Genomic DNA, 25,903 nt, shown 5'->3' with positions numbered 1-25,903 from the left:
GATAAAGTTGGCTGTAAAGGGCTTCTGTTTTCTAAACTACGTAGACCAAGATGCTTTGCGCCGAAATCCACTTCCTAGTTACTTTGTGCCCTGGTTTCCTGTCAGCTGGTCTGCTACAACAAAAATAACTGCCAGGAAGATGTTCATATGTTAGTCGACAAGGTCTGTGACTTTATATATATATATATGTATATAAATATTGATAGGGCTACCTGTGTTATTTGTTAGAAAGAACTTCCAAAAATCTGCTCGTTGATTTGATTGCCCCACGCGACCGTGGAGATGTTATGATTGCTCTCCGCGCAACTTTCATTGAAAATTTTACAGCTTCAGTTAAGTGTATACACCACAAGCTACATATAATTTTTTATTATTATTATTATTATTATTATTATTATTATTATTATTATTATTATTATTATCATTATTATTATTATTATCATGTATGATCAGATGCACTGTTCAAATTCGTTACTCATAAGATTTCAGCAAGCCGTGTTTTTTTTCATTGAGTTGTGTGGTTTTGAGTCGCGCTGCTAAACTAAACTAAAAAATGTTAAAATGACCACAATAACACGCTGCGCCGTAGATTGGATGTTTTCGAATTGAACATTAGTTTCTTGTGCTATTTGTCAAAATCGCATTGCCACTATGGTCTAGTGGGGCATAGTTCTTGGAGCTTTGTTTCATGCAAATCTTATTACATTAACTAAATGTTTAGTTTGGAGGTATTCCATGCTTTTTGGCAACATCATAAAGAATGAGTGGAGCCTGTAGTTGTGATATATTGTAGGTAATAGCAGAGATGGTGCGTGACCTTAAAGTTATTGACTTCACTGTCCATTACAGTGTAGTGGATTCATGTAATACAACCTCACACGGTAATGGTTTTGACTCTGGTCATACATTAGTCCTGTAGCTCTTGAAATTAACTGTTGGTGGATACCATGGCATGATAAATCATGTAGCAGGGCATAGGAGGATCTAGACTGCAACCTCTGTCCTGCAAAACACCAAGACATACAGTGGTGGAAAAAAAGTTTAAAAAAAAATTACACAAATAATATCATGAAATATTTGTGGACTTTGAAACAGACCTTTTGATAATCCACCAATGAGCATGTGAGTTTGGAGAATGGCACAATGTTTGGTAGAGTTCAATGCGCCATCATAGACAGTGAGAACCCACACTAGCAGCACTCATGCATCCCCAAACCATGATGCACCCTTAGCCATTTCTGACAGTAGGTACTGTACATGCTGGAGATAATGCTCCGCCTGGGCTTCTGCCTACCCTGACATTAGCAGGAGGAAGATAAAGCTGGAAACTGGACTTATCTGGTCACAGATTCTTCTTCCAGTTCCAGTTCTTGTGTGCTTGGGTCCAACGACGCTGGGCTAACCGCTGTCTCTCATTGGTCAGAGGCTTCTTGACAGCCTTGTAGGACTTGGGATTACCGGATCACTGGTACCAAAATGACCCAATACTCAAAATTTCTTATGTGTTTTTATGGAACCAATCAATTATTTGTGTAGTATTTTGTCTGTGACACTTGAAGACCTAAGAATGATTCTTAATGCAATATTTCACAAATACATGAGGTGTCTGAAAACGTCTTTCTACCACTATATAAAGTTTACTATAACATGAATTTTACAACAAACATTTCACAACAAGTGAATGTTTGTCTTTTTTGTCTAAAAAGTCTCTTTTTTTTCTCCAGGCCCCAGAGCACCAAAGGAAGAAGTAAAGACTGCTTTGTTAATCTCAGATTGTTTAGATGCTGGTAAATCAGGATGGAGGATTTCAGACGGACATACCTGCGCCTGTGTAAGGAGGGAGGCTTGGAGCCTCAGGAGAGTGTCGCAGCTAAGCTCCAGGAGAGCATGACTTCTCAGGACTCCAGGCTAGACCTAAGTGGTCAGAGCCTGTCTGTAGATACCTGCTCTGTGCTGGCCAGGGTCTTCCAGAAAGACACTATCTTTACAGAGGTCTTGCTCAGTGACTGCATGCTCAGCGAGGAAGGTATGCATGTTTTTAAGTTGGTATTTATCTGTCTGTGTGGTTTAGTACATAACATACTTTACTGTATAAATGTAAATATACAGTACATTTAAAACTTCTTTGGCTTTGAACTTAGTTTACTGTGTCCTTTAAAATACTACCTTAGGCTACTTGCCCAAACTCATTTTATTAGTTGCACTAAGTAGATGGTATTACTAAACTGTTTTCTGTTCTACTGAATCATAAAACCACATTTTGACTCCACGTCTGTTGCCCCAAACCTATTGGCTTCTACTTAAAACCTTAAAATAAAACAAAAAAGTATGTCCTAATTTGATAACAATAGGTTACTTTAGATTTTAGCTCAAACATTTCATAAATGGGCTTTTCTTATGTTGTTATGTAACTAGTATATTCTTTTAGCTTTTAGACAACAGTAAAGTTCTATGACTCAAAAGAATGAGATGTATTAGGTTTCAACACACAACACTAACTAGTAGACGCACTGATTTATTTCTGTTGTACATGCTATTTTGCATAATAAGTATGACATTATGTAAAAATGTCTGCCTCCATGCTTGTGTGTGTCAGGTGCCAAAGTACTACTGACTGGACTGTTTGGCAACAAAAGTGTAAAAGTCCTGGATCTGAAGGTAACACCTTTCGAGTTAGACTGTTCACAAACTGTCACAGATCATCAGCTATGTGTTATATTACTAGACCCTACATGTTTCCTTCCGCTTGATGTATGTATCTATGACAGAAGTTTGTTTATCTTGTTTCTCCTGCTCTTCTTTTCTCTTTATCTTCTCTGTTTCTAACCGGCTGGCCTTCAGCAGATGGGTCCCTCCATATGAGCTGGGTTCTGCTCAAGGTTTCTTCCTGTTAAAAGGGAGTTTTTCCTTGCCACCGTCGCCCTCAGGCTTGCTCTGGAGGTTGCAGGCTGGTTTTTGTGAAGCGTCTTGAGACGATTTGTATTGTTATTGGCGCTATATAAATAAAACTGAATTGAATTGAAATAAACAAAACACTCACACACTAATGACCTTTATGATATACTCTGTATCTGTAAATAAAAATGTTGAATTTTGTTGACAGGGAAATAACCTGAGATCAACAGGGACTGAGGTGCTGGGGAAGTTGTTGGCTTGTAACAAGACTCTGCGTAGGTAAGGCTGATACTTTCATTGTGACAATATTTTATCTAAACCAAAACACACAGATGACACATGACATAATGACCACCTTCCTAATATTGTGTAAATTTCCATTGTGCCTCCAAAACAGTTCTGACTCAATTAATATTGTGGCTAATTTCTCAGTTATAGAAATTGGAATCATGACAGCTGAGGAAATGACAAACTGCCCTTGAAAATAAATGGCAGTTTGTCATTTCCAATTAAGAATGACCATTCGCAATCAAATCATATTAACGTCACACTAATATCTACGAATGTTTTAATCATACATACAGTGCAAATAAAGTATTTGCGCCCCTCAGAATTTTCTACATTACTACATAAAAATGACTTCCAAACATAAGAGGATTTTCACACTAACTCCCCTTCTTGTCTTGAAAGTCTTTAAAGCAGGCAAAGACAACCCAATCAAACAAGTGAAATAGGAATATTATACTTGTCAGTTTATTTGTGTAAGGATATTAATCAATTGTACATATGTACAAGTTGCAAAAAAAGTGAATCCTTGTTTTCAGTATCTTGTGTGACCCCTTTTTGCGGCAAAAACAGGAACTAAACGTTTCTAGTAACTTCTGATCTGTTGCTACAATGGAGGAGTTTTATCCCATTCTTCAGTATAGAATTCTCCAGGCCAGCGGACAATACCAGAGTGTCAGTACATTGAGTAGAAACACTGAACCGATTAACTCTAATCTAGCCTTGAAATTGACCTGGAGGGGCAATTTCCCATATACAATTGAAAGTTTACCTGAATAAACAAATACATTTATATAATTTTTCACTAGTTATATTGGGCTCTCTTGACTTTCGTGAAACTCTGCTGATGTTGTGAGTCATTTTCATGTTGAAATGTATAAATTTGGTGGTAAATAACCGTTATATCACCTGGTATTTGGTCTCTTACTACATTTATTTGCCATTTTGTTACACATCTTAAAATGAAAAATTGAAATGATAATAACAATAACAACTATTGTTATTATAATCTCACAGGCATGATTTGATTTAGGGAATTTAGAGTTCCCTTCTAATAAGTCTTAAGGCACCTGCCAGAAGTTGACTGTGTGTTTCACATGCAAACACAAATTAAACATACACCGTTTTGAAGTTCCCATCATTGCGCTGCTCCACATCTTGTCCTGATCTTGGTCTATCATACTCACCTGAGAAACATCTGAATTGTTCAGTTATTAATAATTTTTCTTTTTTATTTGCACTCTCACTTTTATACCATTTGAGGACTCTTGATTAGTATTTCTGAATTTAGTGAGTGTCCCAAACTCATTTGTGAAGCGATTATGTTGAAGCTTTCTAAATGGTGTTTTCAGGCTGGTATTGGAGTGGAATGCACTGGGTGTGTGGGATGAAGCTTTCTCGTTCTTTTGCGACGGTTTGGCCTCCAACAGTGTTCTGACACAGCTGGACCTGCGCAACAACCAAATCAACCACCATGGAGCTTCTGAGCTCGCTCTGGCAATCAAACGCAACAGCACCCTAGAAGTGCTAGGTGACACACAATGAAATGAAACATGACCAAGTGACTTTGTAAACTTATTTTCTAGCATTAAATGAATCTAAATAGCTGTGACTGCACGTGTATCTGCAGACATCTAGCCATCTGCTCAGATATTTATAGTTAACTGATGAAATAGCCTTGGCTCAAACTAATCTACATACATCTCACAGCGGCTGCAAATAATCATAATTTGAGGAAAAACCCAAACTATTTAGTCTGAACAGCTAACTGGCTTAGTTTAGCAGAGTAGCAGTAACTGCCACCTCTGTTGCTTCTGATTCTAATTAACAGAACAGTAAAATACACATGATTCAGTAAGGAAACATACGTTTATGTGAAACTTTAGTTTCACATAGCTTTTAATCTATCTTCAAGTTAGAAGGAAGCAGCTCTTCAGATTATATTTCTTTTAATTCTCAGTGTTTCTGGCACTTTGTACAAAGTGCCTCTATTTCTATCCGTATATTTTACTGGTTTATAGTTCTTGCTGACAGACTTATTCCGTGTTCTGATGTATTTTATGACTGTTTGGTAGTCCACTCTAGCCTCCCTTACTGCCCTTGTTCACAGATCTAAGGTGGAACAACATTGGTCTGCTGGGTGGCAGGTCCTTGCTAGAGGCTCTGCCGAAGATCAGTAGCATAGTGCAACTGGAGTTGGCAGGAAATAATATACCGAGTGACACACTAAAAGCACTTGGTATGTGACATTACTAATAACACTCCTATCAGTATAGCTTATATTTGAATGATACTTACTGTGCAAGATTTATTCTATTTTGTTTTCATTACTATAACCTGAACAGCGCTTGTTGACTCCCCCAAACCCGTGTTTCCCTTTCTTCTCTTATTATGCTTGGGTTCTTTGCTTTAACCTTTCCAGAGCAGGCCATAGGGCACAACTCAGACAGGCAGTCCACCCTGAGGGAGAGTCACAGCCGGACCCAGGTCCTCAGCAAGGAGATTCGAACACTGAAGGAGGAGAAGGGCCGACAGGTAACCGTCACACTAAACTATGAAGAAATCATGATATAGTTAGTGTGCTGCTACATGCTCGTAGTTTGATTCTTCTCCACTCTAAGAAACACATGGACTGACGGCTAACTTAATAAGGAACAGGGGGACTGGTTGTTTAAATAAGGATCCTCCCAGTGCAGACAGCACAGCTCTGTTTGAACTCCTTTTAATCTGCCGATGTGTATATGTGTTATTGAGGCTAATGAAATCTGTGTAGAATTAAATACATCATTTGTACAGACTGCTTCAAACTGAAATTGACGATACTTCTTAAGTCTTTGAATTCAAGCTAAAATCATTCACAACTATATTAAAAGGCCCATATCCTGTTTTTTAGATGGATGCTGTGCAGTTTGTTTGATATGCACCAGTTTGTTTGTCAGGTTTCACACAAGCTTAAATGATCAGTATTAAATGGATAAACACACTTGATTTAGACAGAACCAAACAGGTTAAATTACAAGGACATTTTTTTAACATTTAGTTTGATATTTCAGGGTCTAAATGTCACTGGTTTGGACATTTTATATTAAAATCTGGTTTGGTTCCTAAGCTTTAAAGTTTTGCCAGATTGGTGCCAGTCTATTTCTGAAGTCATAAAATTCAGAAACCTAAAGCCATGCACATGGCAAATACTTCCATACAGTCCATGTGAACATCTCTCCTATCGGCTCTGTGAGGTTGTATTTAAGGACAGTGACAAATTGAGTGACTATTGTTGCTGCTTCTGTCTTTTAGTTCCTAAGCCTGATGGAAACCATAGACAGGCAGAAGGAGGAGTTGGGACGCTCCAATAGGTGAGCAGAAGTGTCCCTGTCTTTGTCCATACTTTTTAAACTGGGAGGCACCACCTCTGCCACAACAGTGGTCAACGCTATAACACTATATATTTCCAGCAGGGATTAAATAATTAGATGTAGACTGTATTTGAGAAGTAATTTTTTTACCTAGTAAATATGTATAGTGATCACAAAGCCTCATAACCCCATTACCTCTTTTCTGTCTCAATAGGTCAACATCCATGCAAATTGGTCAACTACAGGAAGCTCTGAATGAGAGAAAGTCAGCTGTCAACTCTCTCACCGCCAAGTAATAACTTCATCTCCTTCAGTGTTAGGTATAGGAAGAGTAACACAGTCCTTAGAAGCTAATTGTGTGACTTTGACCAGTCTTCAATGGTCACATACAAGGCTGTGTGACGACAGCTTTCTGTACTCGGTCAGTTCAGTGGCTTCTCAGCTCACTGATCCTACCTGAAATACCGATGCATGATAAATATTTAATCAGACAACTAAAGCGACAGCTACTCTTATTTTCTCAGTTCCTCAGATAGAACCACTGAAAGATTATTCAGTTAGACCTACATTAGGCCATATGAGATCCCTCTGCCTATGAAAGGATTGGGGTACACTGTTACTTGGATACACAAATTTTGCAACAACATAAGTACAATGATTTGTCTTACGAGTGGAAAGAAAAAATGCATGTGAACTTAGCGTACTTATGTGTTAAGTATAAAACACGGATTAGATAAACTGGAACCACAAAAAGTGAAATTAATGAATTGAATAATCAAGATGAATTAATTGAATAACTGACAGAACGTCAGCTGAGTGATTGGCACATTTTTTCCAAAGCACTGATCACATATTGTGTTGTGCAGGTTGCAGATGACAGAAGCTGCTCTCGCCTTGTCTGAACAGAAAAACCACAACATGGGAGAATTACTCTCTCGAGTGAAGGCTGAGAAAGAAGAACAAAAGGAACGACAGAGCAGAGAGAGGAAGAAGGACAAAGAGGTACAGAGAAACAATGGATGTCTGTGAATCTTCATCCAAGTCATATCAGGACACATATCACAAAGCTGAAACATAGGCAGCTGGGCTTGTTTGAGTTTTTTTGAGGCACATTTCACCACTCAACCAAGTGGCTTCTTCGGTCCTGAATGGCTGGTGTGGAGTTCAGGTTTATATTACAAAATAAACACCAGAACTCATATTGTACATTTTATGTACAATGGGTACATTGAAATGCCCATACATATACAACTATACCGTATGTACATGGTTAGAGATTGTCAGTTAACAATCCTGTTTGAGTTGCATGTGAATCAGAACTTGATGACTGTGGCAGCTGACATAGTTAGTTAGTATTTGCTACAGGTGCAAACTTCAATTTGACACTGAGTTATAATGCAACTTCACGTCCTCGTCTAGCAAGTTAGCCTGTTGGGCAGCTTGCATGTACAACTTTGTTTAGTCAAGAGTCAGGAACCTTCATTTTGCACTAACTGTTGACATGTAGTTGTTGAGACACTCTATTGATGAACAAATGAATGAATCTTATCTGTTTAACTCGCAGGACAATGCACTCAGAGAAGGAAAACTCCTCCGAGAGATCCAAAACCTGACAGAAACCAATGACCAGCTCAGGAATAAAGTATGTAAATAGTATTAATGCCTTATTTGCACTTTTATTTTTATTATTATTTACCCTGAATGTACTGTACTGTGAGCCTAGTTGTGGTTGCTTACCAGGTGGAGGAGTTGGAGCGCAGATGTAAGTGTCAGCAGCAGCAGATCTTTGAACTAAAGCAGGAGCTGACAAACAGAACAGCTGAGCTCAAGCTGCGACTAGCACAGGCAGAAGGTAACATTCCTAGCTGAGAGATAAAATCATTCCCGCACACAAGCAGAGGTTTGCGATTTGTGTGTCCGCTGTGTGTCTTACAGACTGCGTGGAAATAGAAAAGCGAAGGTCCAAGCAAGTCTTGGAGGACATGGACTGTCTCCACCAGAAAGAGGTAGGATCTTTGTCACATAGATATACATTCTTCTGTACATTCATATTCACTATTAAACCACAGCATAACACATAAAAGGAAAAAAAAATGTCTATATTGGTAAAAGAAAATAGATTAGAACAGAAAAATGTAAAAATCCCGCTCTCGTGCAGGTGGAGCATGTCAATCGTCATCTAGAAGAGATCGAGAAAGCTCTGCAGGAGCGCATCTTCAAACTGGAAGGACAGCGGATAAATCTGGAAGAGGTCAGAACTCGGACTAATCATGCTTCAAACATTAAACCACAATGATAATAATAATATTAATAATCTATTCCAAGTGAATGGCATCTCTCAACTTCCACTTTTCCGTAGAAAGTCTAGTGGCACTTTTTCTTTGTTTTTTCTTTTTTTTCTTTTTCTTTTTTCAGATATTTATTTAGTTTATTTTCATTGTAGAACATCAGAATCAGAATAAAATATTTGGGATTTAGGTTTAGACTTAGACTTCGAAACAAAGGTGTCATCCTTTTGGTTTGATAACAGCTTTGCTGGTCTTAACCAGTTTCTTGATGTCACCTTGAGGAGGAAAGAGTTCCCACACATGCTGAGCATTAGTTGGCTTCTTTTCCTTCACTCTGCAGTCCAACTGTGCTGGGTTTGCGGGGGATTGCGGCCGTCAGGTCATGATGCACATCATATCTTTATAAAGAATAATCAAAAGTAATAGTGAACATTAAGAAATACCCTTTAAGGAGTTGATCTGGCCAAACTTAAGCCGCGTAATACATAGGGGTCTATACATGGTCTAAAGCATTTCATTTTGTTTTACTTTCAAAGATTATCAACCAATTTTATTTCTACAGTGTCAATAACAATACAAGTTGTCACAAAACACTGGAACCCAGAGCCTGAACCTCCCCAGAGCAAGCCCTAAGGTCAAGGTGGCAATAGAAAAACTCCCTTTTAACGGGAAGAAACGTTGAGCAGAACCCAGCTCATATAGAGGGACCCATCTGATTGAGGCTGGCAAGTTAAAGATACAGAAAGAGAGGAGGAGGAGGAGGAGGAGAGAGTTGCAGAAGTTTTACATCTGCTGCGATTTTGTGAACATATTTTTACATACATTTTTATTAAGTGAGGCTATATTTATTGAAGTGGGCTAATAATTACTTTCCTTAACTGTATTTTCCAAACAATTCCAAATTCACGACTTTGTATTCCTTTTGCCATCTGGGAATTTCCCTAAACACAGATGTGTTAGTGCTAAAGAGTACAATTCTAAAATACTTGGATTTGATCCATCCAAAACTATATCCATTTAATTTTACAGAAAAAGTCACTGTGGTGGTGTCAACTGCAGCTCAGTATCGTAATCACTGCTGGGATCATGTGACATTTACATATTAAAGTATCGTCCATCTGTTCTAGGAGCTGAGCAAAGCTAAAGCAGCATGTGTGACGGAGAGGGCCCAGGCAGAGGACGAGCTGAGAAGAGTACGAGCTCAAGCACGTCTGGAAGAGGTAGGTTAAAACAGCTCTGTCTTTCACTGAAGATAAGCTGTTGAGTTATATGTTCCAATAAATAATTCAGTTGTCAACTTGTGCCTCGTGGCTGTATAAACTACACACTGGCTACATATTTACTAAATGCTTTGATTGTCCACAAGTAAAACCAAGGGGAGTGCAGCTTTCTGCCTGTTCCCTGCTGCAGTGTTCAGTGGTGTGGGTGCAACCAGGCCCTACATCCTCTTCATGTTTTCCAGGCTTGGTTATGTTGAGTTCATTTAGGTTAAAAAAGTCAGAAACTACATAATGTCTGTTGATACTAAAGCAGTTCTACATAAATGTAATTGTCAATTCAAAATGACTAAGCCTTTAAATCTACCTTTACAAATCTCTTTTTGTTTTTTTTTGTTCTGTTTAGAGTAATTGTGGAGGAAGACAAAAGTGAATTTACTTCTTACATATCTTTATTTGAATAAAAGTGACATGCCATCTGTCACTAAAGCTGTTATTTTTTTCAAATGGAAAAGATGACTCTTATGTATCCACATCTTTACTCTTAACCCGTTTCCAGTTATGCACACCATCATAGGACACCAAACAGCTTATTCACCCTCCATGTACAAAGTAAGAGTGATGTCCCATCCTGTCCCTTAATGCAGATTTCTAACAGTGACTTCTGGCATCAACACTCTATTCTTCCTCTATATTTTTGAGATGGCAATTCTAGACAGAGCTCATGTCAGGAGTGAGTTGAAAATGGATTTAAAGGTGTCTGTTTTCTGACACACTCAAATAGTGCACGTCCTGTCTTCTTGAGACTTGGCAACCAATCAACTGGTGATCTGTGATTCCTAGGACCATGCAGTCAATGAAACTAGAAAGGGGAGGGAAACATTATTGACTTGTTCTGCTGTATTTTAACAAACCATTTTGCATCAGAATGACTTTCTTGCACTCCTTTCCTTCCGACTTGTGTCTTCTGAGTAGCAGGAATATGTGTCATCTATGGAGGAGAAGCTCCATGCAGTGCGTTCCTCCCTCCAGGAGGTCCAGCTTCACTGCTCTCAGCAAAAACAGACCACCTCTGAGCTACAGGCCAAGAACAGCCAGCAGAGTATTGAGATGGACGGACTGCGGCGCAGAATAGAAGAGCTCCAGCAGGTCAGGACCCACCATCAGACTGATGCAGGCACAGTGTATGGGCCAGAATAGAGTATACATACAGACTGTACATACAGTTACCAAATATTCACAACTGGCCTTTTCCTATTTCCCGCTGCAGTAAGTGTCTCCAAGGTCACAATTATGCCACAATGTAATACACACACACAATACCAGCCACAGTATTATAGCTATGAAGTATTTTGTTATTAGATTCACTTTGACATGTGAAGTTAGACCCCATAAATGTGACATCCCACAGACATTCTAGTGGTTCAGTGGTTAGATCTGTCACCTCACACTGACAAGGTCGCAGCTGTGCTGGTTTGTCTGCTTCCTGTCACAGGGTAAAGACATTATGTGTAGGTCAGATTTTTCCATACTGGGGGACACATGTCAAAGATCCTGCATGAGGTGTTTTCCAGTGTTCTAAAAACAACAGGAAGTCAGTCATTGTAATTTGACTGTTGATGTGGCTGCAACCTGGTCATCAGTTGGAGCGGTTTTGCGGTTTTCACAGAGGCTGTTTAAAACCACTGCAACATTGTCATAACTTAATGAAATCTGAACACACAGATATAATCTTTGATTTGGTGGTTCAGAGCAGAACACATTCAGTGTGGTGAACAATATTTGAAACCCAAAAATGAGTACCTTATCAAAGTTTTAAACTTCAGAGTTAAAAAACAATTTAAACTATAGACCAAGCTCACTGTGACATGAAATGGGACGGCATCTTGGTTTAAAACATGGCCTTCTCTTTAAGTAGACTTTCTACCAAGAGTGCAAGTGGTAAATGGTAAATGATCTTGCTTTTATATAACATTTTTCTACTTATTGGTACTCAAAGCGCTTTTACAATCACTAACGCATCTACCCATTTGCTCACACAACCCTCTCTACCTACTGACCCACAGCCATCCCATAAAACAGCCAAATGCATGTAATGTAAACTGAAGATTTAACTAAATGAAATGAACCATAAAATGTTAATCTTAACAGCTTTTCAAAACACCAGCTGATACTTATGCCTTCTGTATAGCAGCCCTGTTCATCTGAAATGCCATCAGAAGCCATGCTGTGAGTAAAGTGTGTTGATTTAGTAGCATTGCCATGCTGTGGAAGCTGAACAGTCACTGTGTTGTTACAGGAGCTGTCTGGTAAAGACCAGGAGAAGGTGGCAGAGGTGAGCCAGGTGAGGGTGGAGCTGCAGGAGCAGATTGGACATTTACAGGCAGAGAGGACGGCACAGGCAGGACTGAAAGAAAAGATCAGTGCTCTAGAGAGGGAGATTAAAGGTACACCATTTCTGTTGATTCTCCCCACACGTATATTCCATTTATAAAAACATTTCAAAGTTGTTTCCTTGTGTCTTAAGTGCTTGTTAATTTGCACTTAAATGTGTTGATACCAGCAGCATGAGCTGCCCTGATGCAGGATATAGACTAAAACACCGTACCTCAAATATTTTCTGTGCTACTTTCCTGTATAACTTTTTAAATCTGGCCTGTTGTCTTGTAGTACTTAGTAGTAACCACAGAGAGGCGCTCCTCGACAAGGAGAGTGAGATGTCTTCCATGTTGGAGAAGCTGCGGCTGAAGGAGGCGGAGATCCAAAGGATGAGGGAGGACGAGGCCCACAGAGCAAGCTACCTGCAGAGTGCTGTCCTCGCGTATGTTCAAGGCTCCCCTCTAGGACATTACAGCAGCCCCAAGAAATGACCCAGACACAGGTCAGAACAGCCCACTGGATAAGACATGGAAAGAAAATCTGGATTCAATCCCTTACTTTCCTGCTTTTTCAAACAGAATAATGGGCAGATGGTTATCGCTGGGCAATATGGCTATGAGCAATAATCAGACCTAGCTCAGTTACAAAGGTTGACAATATCTAGAAGTTCAGTCATTAGTGCTTGTGTGGTTTAAACTGTATCTTTCTTGTTTCTGTTTTATTGGTATGTTGCCTTAATGCCTTGCCTTTAATCCCAACACATGAGCTGTATCTAGTATCTGTATCTGTAAAGAAAATGGCACTCATCTTCACGTTTGCATTTTTAAAATAGTTGGGACGCTGTAAAATGTTAATAAAAACAGAATGACTGATTTCTAAATATATTTTTTAAATTCAAAAGTACACAAGTACCACAGCATCATCTCAGCTGCTCAACAGTCAGGGTCTACTTCATCATATTCTTTGATTCATACGTTCTCAGAGGGGACTGATATCGACTGCAGCAGGCTTGCTTAGCAGACAGACTCGTTTACCATGGAGCCATGCTGTTAGCTTTGGATTTATGTCAAATGTTATGTTTGATAAAATAAAGCACCAATACTTACTACCAATACTTACTACCACTGGTGTGATATGAGATCTAAACAACCAAGAGTTGTACAGGTTGCACAAGACTTTCAGCCTGTTGATTCCTGGAGGGCACAGACACTCTTGTAGTCACTCTTGTAGTTTAAATCTGCTCTCAACATTGACTTCTGCTCTCATGTCACTTGAATGGCAGCATTAATTGTTCTAAAACCTGCATACCCACGGCATCAACACAAATGCACCCCCATCACAGATTGTGGCCTTTGAACTGTGCATTGATAATAAGCCGGGTTGTCCCACTAACTCTTTGGCCCAGAAGCTGGAAGTGTCCATCATTTGCGAATGATCAGCAAAAGCAATGTATGCATTGGATTCAGACAACGTGTATGGTACTTTGCAGGGCAACATCAGTCTCTTTTATTACCCAATCATGTTGCCAATAAACATAATTACTTATGAGATGTTCCACCAGATGTTTAATTTTAGCATTATCCAACTTTTCCAGTTTTGTGTTGCCTTTGTCCAAATGCTTTTGAAACATGTTGATGCATAGGGTCAAACTTAAATTGAGGTTGTTATATCGTCCTTGAACTGTTTTCAGTTAGAGTTATATCATTTCCATGTCATTGTACTCTGTTTTTAATTTATATTTTACCCACTGTCCACTTTTTACAAAAACTCAGTTGTAACTTAGTTTGGTTCAAAGTCACTTTTTGCTGGTATTGGTGATTGTTTTTTTTAAGAGTGTGTTTTATTACAGTTTGATTCTTAATTCCATTGTTTGTCCATCATCTCGGTAACAGCTGGGAACACGTCACTGTAAAAATATCCATTATCTCTATTACCACTTATTTAATAGGAAGGCCATCAGTTAATGCCTTTGGGCTGTGGGAGGAAGCCAGAGGATCTGGAGAAAATCCACGCAGGCACAGCAAGGACATGGTGGACAGGTTCAAGCTCAAATCCTTTTTCTGAGAGGCAGCCATTCTAACCACTGTACCACCAGCCCAGCACAAAAAGATAATATTATTTAGGGTAATCATTTTATTTTTGCAGTGCAGTAGCGTGGGATTCTTCCATATTGCCGATTCTCTGACATCTGCAGCTAAGTAAGATATTCTGCAAACTGTGTAATGTTATTTTGCCGTATTGTGGAATTGACAGAGATTGTACAAGAGCTGTTTTACAAGTAGGAATACAAGTCCGCAGTATCAGACTTCAGACTAGTATCACTGCGGTTTCCATTGTCTGAGGAAAGAAACAGTCAACTAATCAGATAAATAATGAGAACATCATCTGCCTACATTGCTATCTAGTTTAGTTTAGTTTAGTTTAGTTTAGTTTAGTTTAGTTTAGTTTAGTGAAAAACAGTGGCAAACTACTTGCAGACATGCATGACATCTGCTGGGGAAATTCGCAGTCCTGGGAGGACTCGTTTCACACATCATATCTTGTAGTCTATTGGTGATTTGTTCCATATTTTTGCAAATGAATCCACTTGAGGCAGAACAACTTGATAAACAACTGTATTCTGGTGTTTTGCATGTGCTTGGATCGTTGCCAAAGAATTTCTATTCTTATGTCATCTGTTAAGATAAAATGCACGGTAGTTGACATTTCGTACTGTCTAGCCCTATTCTACAAAAGCTGTTGTTCTCCTCCTGTCTAAACAAATGTAAGGCAGTGAAGGATTGTTTGAGCATTTCTTACAGAAAGCTCTGGTTCAAATATGCATTAATATTGTATCTGACAAACCAGACCTGTCTCCACTACTTACACAAAGCAGGGAACCGTTACAATGATGCTTTTACAAATAATATTTTACAGCCTAAATGAATTCTTAATGCAGTCTTTTATAACGCAAACTACAATTTTCTTATGATGAGTATTTGTGATTCAGACTATGTTTTTATTCTCTGTGTTTTCATCCAGTAAAATCTTGTATTTTCTGAAATAAATGTCTGATTATTTTTCTTAATGTGTGAATGTTTCTCTGGTGCATCTGGAGTTTTCTGTTACTCTGTGCAGATAATTTTATATTATGACTGTGATGCCCTGGTGGGGTGGGGATGTATGAGGTCACAGGTCTTGCTTGAAACTGCCTAAGAAAGCCAAAGAGCCTTAAATGTCAAGATAGTTCACTTCCAGTTGAAGTGTTTCAATCCTTTGTCTACGTATAACTATCCTGCATTTTATTAGTCCATGTTGTACAATCATCAAGACATTATCAAGACTAAAGAGGCTAAATATTTTAAGGCCTATTTGTATTATTTATGTTCTGTGATTAAATTGAACTTTAAATAATGTTGCCACTGCAGAAGCCATCATCAGTGGTTCTATTGAACATCTGTATTGTGAACATAAGGTGCTTACGGGTCAAACTATTCTAGAGATTCTTAAGAAATTAAATGAATTAACATAATTGACTCCTTGAGAACTACATATCTTGACGTGCCCAAAGTACACAGAAAAACCTGTGTAACATAATGTATATTAAAATATATGTTGTAAGTCACTCACAACATCACATATAGGGTCAATAAATTACTAATCACCTGCCAAAAACTTTATGGTTGTCTTTACAAAATAAACCAAAAGACAGTGGTCTGGAGGACTGGAAAATAAAACTAAACCAAACCAAATAAAACCAAGTCACATACTATTGTAGAGCTTTTAGCTGCTGACAGCATACACATAAGAAACTTATGTGTATATATTTTATTTAGTGAAGCAGATTGGAGATTTTAAGAATTATTAGTTCAAAACCTGTAGTTTCACAGCTGAAGTGCCTTGAGCCATGGGTGCTCCATGCGTGGCTCCCCAGTGTGTGCATGTTTTGCTGAAAAAGAGTCCCTGTCATGAAGAATCAATATTTCAACTAGGAAGCAGAATCTTTGTTTGGCCACTTAACATATCAGAACTTTGTAAGCTCATTACTACTAGTAGGATTCTATCATTTTGTGTGACGAAAAGTGAACCGGTTGAGTTTTGGGGCCATTAGTCTAGAGATGGGCTCCTAGGATAATAGGTGTTTTGTGGAACGTGACTCAGCAGTGGATTTAAGACGTTTTCAAACAAAATGCCAAACATGTCCAACTAGAACTGACCAGATCAAGCAAGTGAAGAAGGAACCTAAACTCTGTAATAAAGGATGTGGGTTAAACGTCCAAATGGCGCTTCGTGAAGCAAAGACGGAAGTAGATGACGGGAAGCCTCTCCTCTGTCAGGACTCTTCTCTTCCGTTTGCTCCTGTCCCTTTAAAAGCACTCGGTGCTTTCCGGAGACACTCGGCTCTGCTTGTCATCGACCTCTTTCACTGCAGCTCCATCGCCGAGCGGACTGGCCCGCTGTTCTCATCCGAGGCATCAACGCAGACTGTTGGATCTATTAAACCCCCAGCGCCGGTCTCTGGACGTCTCCAGCAGCTGTACAAATGCAAGCTATCAAATGTGTGGTGGTGGGCGACGGGTAAGAGCACAAACGAGCAGCACGCTCTTCATTCGCAGTTGATGCTTCCATGGATGAATGGATGATGGGAGGATGCTGTGTGGGAAAAGGGGCTGGGGCTCGGCGATCTTTCGGTCGCCCTGTTTTTTTTGTTTGTTTGTTTTTTTGTTTGTTTGTTTTCCGCTCCCCGGTGCTCGATAATTCTCCCCAGCCATCCACCGTGTGCTTGTGTGTGATCTTCGGGGCGCTGGGAGCGGGGCTCCTTGAGATGCTATGTGGGAACACCTCCACGCCTTGTAGGCCACTGGAGTCAGGCTGAAGTGCTGATGCACGCTGAGGAATTCGTGGCCCTCTTAGTGGCAAGCAGGCCCCGCTATCCTAATTCCGCTCACAGTGTGCATTTTCGATACTGCATCCAGATCCCACCCAGCTGCATGTGGTCCCAAAGCCTGCGGGACGAAATCATTTTCAGTTTACTATAAAATTCAGTCATCGCTGGTTGTGGGTTTAAAATCCGGGTAACTACATCAGCCGCGATGTGAACATGAGTTCTACGAGAAATTCATTTTAGGCCTAAAACCAAAGACATGCTTGTAATCTGGATGAATTTTGACTATTTATTTGTATTTAGTAAATTATACTATAAATCACTTTTGATACAGTATGTGCAGAAAGGGTGCATATATCGTTTCTCTGCTGTGTCTTTTTCACATGAGCTGGGTTCTGCTCAAGGTTTCTTCCGTTAAAAGTGAGTTTTTCCTTGTCACCGTGGCCTTCAGGTTTGCTCTGGAGGTTTCAGGCCCGATTTTGTAAAGCCTCTCGAGGCAATTTGTATCGTTATGTATATAAAGAAGAATAGGAGCAGTTCACCAATTTCACACATGGAGCTCAGTTTGCCCTCAACTGGGAGTGCTCGTCAGCTGATGAGAAAAAGTAACACGCATTATGTCATTATCTAATCTCTATTTGTGTCTGTGAGCAGGAGGCTTGTGTTACAAGAAGAGTGGGTGTTTATCATGTTGCTGCATCACATACACCAGCACTGTACATGATAAAGTGAATGATGGCCGAATTCTGCTGGTACTGGTATTGTTCATGCTGGCTGGCTGTTTTATTGTCATGACTTACTGGTACACTTAAAGGACATTATTAATGTTATTAGTAAGTCTGTAAACATGCCTTAAAGGTAAAAGAAAGAGAATTGTATAACTCCGTGTTCCATTTAAACACACCTTAAAGAGGGTGTGATGCAGTAAGATGACCGCATATAAATATGAACAAACCTCCACGATGTCATATCCAAACATGTTAAAGAAAAGCAACTAATTGAACTTAAATGAAATTTCACCCCTGGACACTAATGGGAAAGCTAGTAATAGACAGCTAAGCATTTTTTTTTTGTGCCAGACTGTAAACTCATTCATTTCTGCTGTACAGCGTTTTTTTCATGGAGGTCAGTGGGAGTGACTTACATTTGGAGCCAACCTGAAGTGGCACTTAAAGAAGTGCAGTTTCTGGGCTTCCTTCATTGAAGAGAAGACATTCACTGTAGCGGCTTCCTTCGTCGCTAAAATGAAAACATGATTGCAGCTGGTTGTACTTTCACCTCCCTCTCAGTAGTTGTTTTCTGTCTGTCTTTGTTCCGCTCTCCATTCCAGCTACGACAAACTCCCCGACCTCAAATCAGGCTCGTGGCACTGTTACACATATTGGCACTGGGTGTCACAATCATTTGCTGCATCTATGGAGACACACACACAATTGCTCTTTACCGCATGCATGAGCACACAACCAATAACCCATCCATGCCACCACTGATCCGTGCAGCAGCCTCCAGCTTGTGTCGGCACAGTGTAGGAGGGGTGTTGTGTTTATTGTATGTGAGCAAAGGAGAGGTAGGTTGTGTCTGTGTGAGTGACAGTGTGTGTGGGGCATGAGGGTGTGTATCATAACAAGCTACTGTGTCCCTAGGCAACATGAATGTAGGCCAGTGTCTGTTTAGACCTCATTGGAAGGGAGTAGCAGCCTGCTTTTACGATAACTCGCATAGCCATGCACTTCAGTCCCGCAAACAGAATACACACATTCAGGTGGTGTTCGTATGAATGCGGGAGCGTAACCTCTGTGTCCTGTGTTGTCTCTCTTCCTCAGGGCTGTGGGTAAAACCTGTCTACTGATTAGCTACACCACTAATGCCTTCCCAGGCGAATACATCCCCACTGTGTGAGTAAACCATACACTGCACTCACTATAGGACAACATAGTTGGTCCCTGGCACATCCTTCTCAGTGACATCACGCTGGATGTGAAAGACTGCGCCTAGGATTCTTTTGTTTGCTCCAAATGTGTGTAAATCACTTGTGGGGGTTTGTCCAAATCATGTGACACAGTGACCATCTTATACTATGCAGTCTGAACGCTGCCTAGACATACACTTAACACAAGCGTCAGACACAGCCGCGAAGAAATGGTTTTATATGGTGTTATAAGAACTGCTCGTGTTTGCTGTCTTACTTAAAATGAGATACAAAGAGAAACAGATTTGTCTGGTAGATGCGAAGCCAATTGAGATGGTTAATTTAACACCAAAACTAGGTCTTCGTGTGTGCATTTAAAAATCTGATAATATGTGTTACTGCATGCATAGATAGCAAGAGAGAAGAAAATAGAGAATAGGTGCTCAGTGTATTATCCTCCAGCATCCTAGACCTATTGAAGCATAACTAAGGGATGGTTCAGGGTCACTAATAACACGGCACATTCTCTGTATGTGAAACTGTTCATAAACCTAAGTATTTAAAACAGTTATATATATATTTTTTAGTGTGGATTGAGTTTCACTCATGTTCTTGGCTGGGAAGAGTAACTTTGCAGAGACACAGCTGGTTGTCTGGCACTCTCACACTGACAAGACTCCAGGAAGTTCCTGCTCTGGGCCAAGAAATGTGAAATACGTGTTGTGATCCATAGCCCCATGTAAAACAAAAACTTTTTATTTGTACTCGTCAATTATTGTGTAACTGCTGAACTGAAGGTTGTAGATATTAAGTGGGGAATGTCTACTGAGGTGTTTATTATTAAGATGTTAAAACTCAATCAATCAAACAAATCATTTGTGATATTACTACAAAACGTGTGTTTTCAAGACATATGGAATTAGCCACTAAATATGCAGCCCAGAGGAGCATGATTAAGAGTGGATTTTAGTCATTTGAATGTTACAACTGTGTGATTATTCTACCTTTGGAGCAGACCCTAAAAGATGTGATTTCAGTTTGACTGTCTATGCCGTGTATTTAATTCCCATAAGAGACAAATATGCTTGGAAATGCCGTTCATGATCCTGTACCATGTACAACATCAGTACTGCTCAGTTTCCTGTGCCATTAACTGCCTTTCACTCAGTGTAGTATCCACCTTCCAACTCCTGCAGCTTTGACAACTACTCTGCCAATGTGATGGTGGATGGGAAACCAGTGAATCTGGGCCTATGGGATACAGCAGGACAGGAGGACTACGATAGGCTCAGGCCATTGTCTTACCCACAGACGGTATTCAAACGCTATCCCCCAACCACACGCGCATGTACACACACGCTCACACACTCCAAACTACCAGGGAGACCTAAGATAGTAAAAAGTGAAGAGTAAAATACAAATTGGTATTGAAGCCTAGAGGGGATTATTTTAAAAATGATAATGCAAGCCATTGTATTTACCATTTGCACTGGCCATAAAAAGCTACTTTTATGACAATCAAATAACAAAGCCTTTGTGTTTTTGCAATAAATGAACGGTCAACATTATGTAGAAGGATTTTTGTGGTTACACACACAGGCCCGCACACTGATCTCACGCTCAACTAGTCATCTCTCTGGTTCTCTCCCAGGATGTGTTCTTGATATGCTTCTCCCTGGTCAGTCCGGCTTCCTTTGAGAACGTCCGAGCTAAGGTCAGTACGCTGACTGACCACTCGAACCCCTCCCTTTATCCCCTTCCATGCCGAGTCTGACCACAAGGAGGCACATCTACGGCTCCACCTGGCGTATCATACTGCTACCACACCTGTTCAGTCCTTAGCTTAGAACGCATTGGCTTGAACTGAGCTCCTAGTTGAATGGAGTAGTCAGAAACGTTGTGAGATGAGGCCTGAACAAGTGCAAACACTCTGCGGAGGAAGAGTGACGGCCGACTGTGGTTTGGTCTGTTGAGCATCATGAGACGCTCTCATATGAAATCACACTTTCCTAAAGGTCCAGGCTTCTTCTGTAGAGTTTCTATTCTGAAAGGGATTCTCTCATCACATGATGTGACTGAAGGTTGCTTAGCCCGAGGGTGCTTTGTGTACATGTAACTATTCCATTCAGACAGATCTACTAAAAGCTTTGCATAAGCACAACTTTTGAATCTTCATCTTGGAAAGGCGCTTGACTCTCGCTTGATTTGCATCCGGCTAACTGTTCTCTTTCTCCTCTCTCACTGACATTGTCCTTTTTTTATCCGTATGCACGTATGTATGTGCTTGTGGTGCCTCAGTGGTACCCTGAGGTGAGACATCATTGCCCCAACACACCCATCATCCTGGTGGGTACCAAGCTGGATCTGCGAGATGACAAGGACACTATCGAGAGACTGCGAGACAAGAAGCTTTCCCCCATCACCTACCCGCAGGGCCTGGCCATGGCGAGAGAGATTGGTGAGGTTGTGTGTGACTGTGCGCCTAAATATGTGGCTTTCTTGGAGTTCAGTGCTGTAACTCTACCTGGCAACATGTTCTATTGGCAGAAACGGTGCATATAACACACTAATGGGACACAGCAGCTGTTGTTCACCAAGTTCCAGTTGCAGCTGACCTTATCTTGACTTCCAGTTGTAGTTTAGCAAACTATTATACTACTTAAGAACTTTTGAGGGTTTCCCCCACTTCCATTTTTTATCTGGACCATATAATACATCTAGATCAGGGGTGTCAAACGTACGGCCGATGGGCCAAAACTAGCCTGCTAATGATGAATTTGCAAAGTGTGTAAATTACATACATGAGTGCAACTCTTAATTTGCCATCTGTTTTAGTAAGAATAGTGGGCAGAACACAACACTGCACATATTTTCTAAAGAAATGTCTTTTTCTTCAAGAAGTGTGTAATAAAAGGTTGTAAACATTCTCCTAATTTATGTGTACTTCCTGCCACTAAAGCAAAGGGGGGAAAAAGGGAGTTTATAGCTTATTATACTATTGTGTTACTGGTCCGGCCCACTTGATATGAAATTGTGGTGTGGCTCCTCAACTAAAATGAGTTGACAACCGTGATTTAGATAAGATATATATAGCTAGGAGCAACTTTCATCGTCGGTACTGAATTCAAGCTGGTGCTGCAGCTCTTGTTAGTGGAACTGATGATCCACAAACATAGTCCATAAGACTAGGCGGAAACATGACAGGTATTTATAGAATTTGTATGAGACTATTGTCTTGTTTCTCTACCCCCAAAAACAAAAAGAAAGAACTCATGTATTGCACTCCCCAAATTAGAATAGTAAACAGGCTATCTGCTATGGTTTTAACAATCGTCCATTGTTAAAAACAAACAGAAACAATACGTAATTAACATGGAGACTAAACTTCATTTTTCCAAAATGGTTCATTTGGTTAAACTCTGTCATTCTGTGAATACATTTGTGTTGTTGCATTACCTAAACACATCCACAAACCTTGTCTAGTGCTGTGTGTAGCTGTGCTTGATCATAACAGCTACAACATTAAGGCAGGAAGTTAATGACATATCACTAGAAGCGTCCCTGGGCCACTAAAAGTTGTTTTCCATCCTGCCCTCCTCCTGATCCTTAGGTGCTGTGAAGTACCTGGAGTGCTCTGCACTGACCCAGCGAGGTCTGAAGACCGTGTTTGACGAGGCCATCCGAGCTGTGCTTTGCCCTCCACCTGTGAAGAAGAGGGGGAAGAGATGCACCATGTTCTGAGGAGGAAACACTGCTATAACACTACACTACATCACCATAAACAACAACCACTACTTCTGCGAGAGGATGAGAGAGAAAACTAGTAAGAGTGAGTGTGCACTGCGGAAATTGCTTTCTTTATACTGATGTTTTTTCAAAACCATATTGGTAATAAAACCGATATGTAATACAATTTTTTTACCATTACTGAATAGGGTCATAGGTTCTCTGTGAAAGACATTGACTGTCCAACTGCTTTGTATTCATTGAAACACATCAAGTTCCACAAGGACTGACAAAGGTTTCAACAACTTGTCTTTATACTGAAACATATTCTTTCTCAGCCATCCTTGCTTGAATGAATGCAGTGTTGACAAGATAGAACGTGAACTGTGATTAAGCCTTCAGGTCTGAAGTTACCCTCAGCTTCTGATCTAAGATCAGCATGTTAAAACAAAATACTCTTTTCTGCATTAATAAGATATAGAACCACAATGCAGGTTAGACCATTATTTCTGTCAGTTTATCATTGCCCTCCAAAAGGTAAAAACAAGGATCTGTGACAACATCTCAACGAAGTGTTTGGAAACACTAGCTGTCAGATAATCTTGTTGGCAGTGGGTACGCAGATTTCTGGTACCAAGTTTGGCTAAAAGTGTCCTCAATAGATACCATGTCTCACTTTTAGTCTGACTTGTTACTTGAGCTTGTGGTCTGGTGTGAAGGCCTCCATTTTTTCAGTTTAGCTGCATATTGCCAAATCAATGAATTTAATTATTGTATTATCATACAGAACATCTCGGTCACAAAGTTCTGCTGTTGCTTACAAAAACTGTAACATTGGCCAGAGTCCAAGAAACAAGGGACATCTGGTTCTCAGCAGTTAATTTAAGTTAAAGTAGTTATTGCACCAGTTTTCTGACTAATTGTGTAGTGCTTGTCCTGTTTACCATCTCAGCCATTAGGGTTAGGGTTCAGTTAGTACAATTTTTCAAAGACAAACCTGGTTTTACTGGAACTTTGAAACGTAGCTCTTGCCTTTAACAGTGGTTGAATTTGTTTTTCAAAAGCACTACATGTACTTTCAGAAAGTCAGTGGAAGGACAAAGACTGAGGAACAGTACGACATGTGTTAAAAGCTCTGGGTCCAGTCATTCCCGGGTTTTTATAGAGAAACCAATCTGTAACTGTTACTTGAGGCGAGTATCTGATCCTAGTCAAGTGTCTTTGGGTAACTTCATCTAACTGTGAACATGTGATAGATGAGCATGCCAAACGTGGGGGCTGTACTACCTTGCTGCCTAAGTTCTGCCGCTGGGGGTGGAGGAGCTTGTGTGGGTCTTAAAATATTCTGTCTTAAAATCATCACATTGTTTAGATTTTGTCTCCATTCCTGTCTGTGTGTGCGTGTGTGTGTGTGTGTGTGTGTGAGTGAGTGAACTTGTACAGCTCTCTTTCTGAGGACAACTTTTACATCGACATTTGCGCAAAGTGAGGATTGGCTGGTCCTCACTTCTTTACAAGGCTGTTTGAGGAGTGAAAAGGGTCCCAATTAGGTCATGTTTAGAAGTAGGGTAAGGGTTTGGGTTAGGCACTGCGTTGAGGTGGTTGGGGTAAGGTGCTAGGGAAGGCATAATGTCAATGTATGTCCTCAAACAGATAGCCATACAGATGTGTGCGTGTGTGTCACAGGCATGTACATATATGCTGGTGTTTGTATGTGTGGACGAGCATGTGTCAGTATCAGTCAGACAGCGGTGTTCATCAGTTTGGGGTAGTGCATAAAAGACAGTATTGTTTTAAGGCAAGTTTTTTAGTGTCCAGTTTTTGGTACTATTTCATATTGTATTGTAGTAATACACAAGACTTTTCAACAATCTGTGGACATAAAGAAAGAAAAAATGGATATCAGTGACATCTAGTGATGTACAGAATAATCCTTAGAACAGGAATGCATTATGAATATCTTATCTACATGTACCTGAATATTTAGCTTAAAACTAAAACTATTCAATCTAAAGGGATTATAGTTGCTCATGTTGAAGTTAGAAGTGTTGCTAACGGTGTATATTAAAGGGGCCAATCTTTGTGAAGTTTGTCAGTGTGGCAAACAGTGCAGATTGCACCTTTATGAAATGCATTTCTGTATGGTTGCTGCCTGCAGTGTTTCTGTCTCCCTTGTGTGGTGAGTTACAGCACTGCAATGCGCTCTGTCATGCTGTCTTTGGTTGGCATTGCTGTGTGGTTGAATCCTGTCCTGTGGTCCTGCCTAGCTAAGGTGTCAAAATGTAACTGAAAAACGCAGCAAACATTTCTAATACTACTATTGCATGGAAATTCTCTGGTTATTTGACCCACTGTAATTCTTAGGAGAGGCTGTGTGATGAAATGCATTGGCCATGTATGTATGTAATGTAAGATGACTTGTATACTTGTTCCAACTGTTTGTCTTATTTTTTATTACTTCACATTAATGTGTGGTGAAATATTTCAATTTTTGTATACTAAATACAAATGTATATGTAAGGCACTGTGCTTTCTGTCATCATTTATTCCTCAACTATAGAAATATATGTTTGCCAGTGTTTCCAGTGATATTTGTGTATTTCTGTCTTTCCCATGTCTAAATATTCTCCCAAGTTTTGCTAGGTGGGCACATAATGAATATAACAATAGCTGAATTGAAAAGCTAAAAATACCGCAGTCGCACTGTAGAAGTTTCAGTTTTACAATGTAAACTCCTACTGGGTCTATAAACAAGACATATCCGCAGCCCTCTGGTTCTTCCTTCAACCCGACTTCTCCATGGAAACAGGTGCACATGAGGTAAACAAATGAAAGTGAAATAAAGTGTTCTAATTGCCCATTCGTCTCAAAAGCCAGATGTTTGTCTGTTTTCTGTGCGTTGTATTGTCAGTTAAACATGATTTCAGTATACAAGTTAGTATTTAGAAGCATATTCTAGTAGTGTGAGTAATGTGTGCATTTTTAAA

General features: G+C 39.9%; 2 protein-coding genes across 3 annotated transcripts; both read left to right on the top strand.

Annotated features, from left to right (window-relative positions):
• The first annotated feature begins 91 nt into the window (after positions 1-91).
• lrrc45 (leucine rich repeat containing 45) lies at positions 92-15,484 on the top strand. 2 transcript variants are annotated; one of them, XM_047608835.1, is made up of 18 exons: positions 92-162; positions 1,725-2,026; positions 2,597-2,658; positions 3,104-3,174; positions 4,533-4,711; positions 5,291-5,419; positions 5,603-5,715; positions 6,475-6,533; positions 6,748-6,825; positions 7,400-7,535; positions 8,098-8,175; positions 8,274-8,385; positions 8,469-8,539; positions 8,692-8,784; positions 9,949-10,041; positions 11,014-11,187; positions 12,338-12,485; positions 12,709-15,484. In XM_047608835.1, exons 2-18 carry the CDS (start codon positions 1,798-1,800, stop codon positions 12,906-12,908), a joined length of 2,025 nt encoding a protein of 674 aa, XP_047464791.1. In that variant the 5' UTR covers positions 92-162; positions 1,725-1,797; the 3' UTR covers positions 12,909-15,484. The 2 variants fall into 2 exon arrangements, with proteins under 2 accessions (XP_047464791.1, XP_047464793.1); XM_047608837.1 differs by lacking the exon at positions 92-162 and adding an exon at positions 1,309-1,468.
• A 1,273-nt stretch (positions 15,485-16,757) lies between these two features.
• rac3b (Rac family small GTPase 3b) lies at positions 16,758-25,440 on the top strand. Its single transcript, XM_047608840.1, has 6 exons — positions 16,758-16,974; positions 19,105-19,176; positions 20,387-20,504; positions 20,842-20,904; positions 21,489-21,648; positions 22,801-25,440. The coding sequence occupies exons 1-6, from the start codon at positions 16,940-16,942 to the stop codon at positions 22,929-22,931; spliced, it is 579 nt and encodes a 192-aa protein (XP_047464796.1). The 5' UTR covers positions 16,758-16,939; the 3' UTR covers positions 22,932-25,440.
• The last annotated feature ends 463 nt before the right edge of the window (positions 25,441-25,903 follow it).

The sequence above is a fragment of the Mugil cephalus genome, chromosome 16, assembly GCF_022458985.1.
Source record: "Mugil cephalus isolate CIBA_MC_2020 chromosome 16, CIBA_Mcephalus_1.1, whole genome shotgun sequence".
In the NCBI taxonomy this organism is placed as follows: Eukaryota; Metazoa; Chordata; class Actinopteri; order Mugiliformes; family Mugilidae; genus Mugil; species Mugil cephalus.
This window is presented reverse-complemented; position numbering and strand designations above follow the sequence as displayed.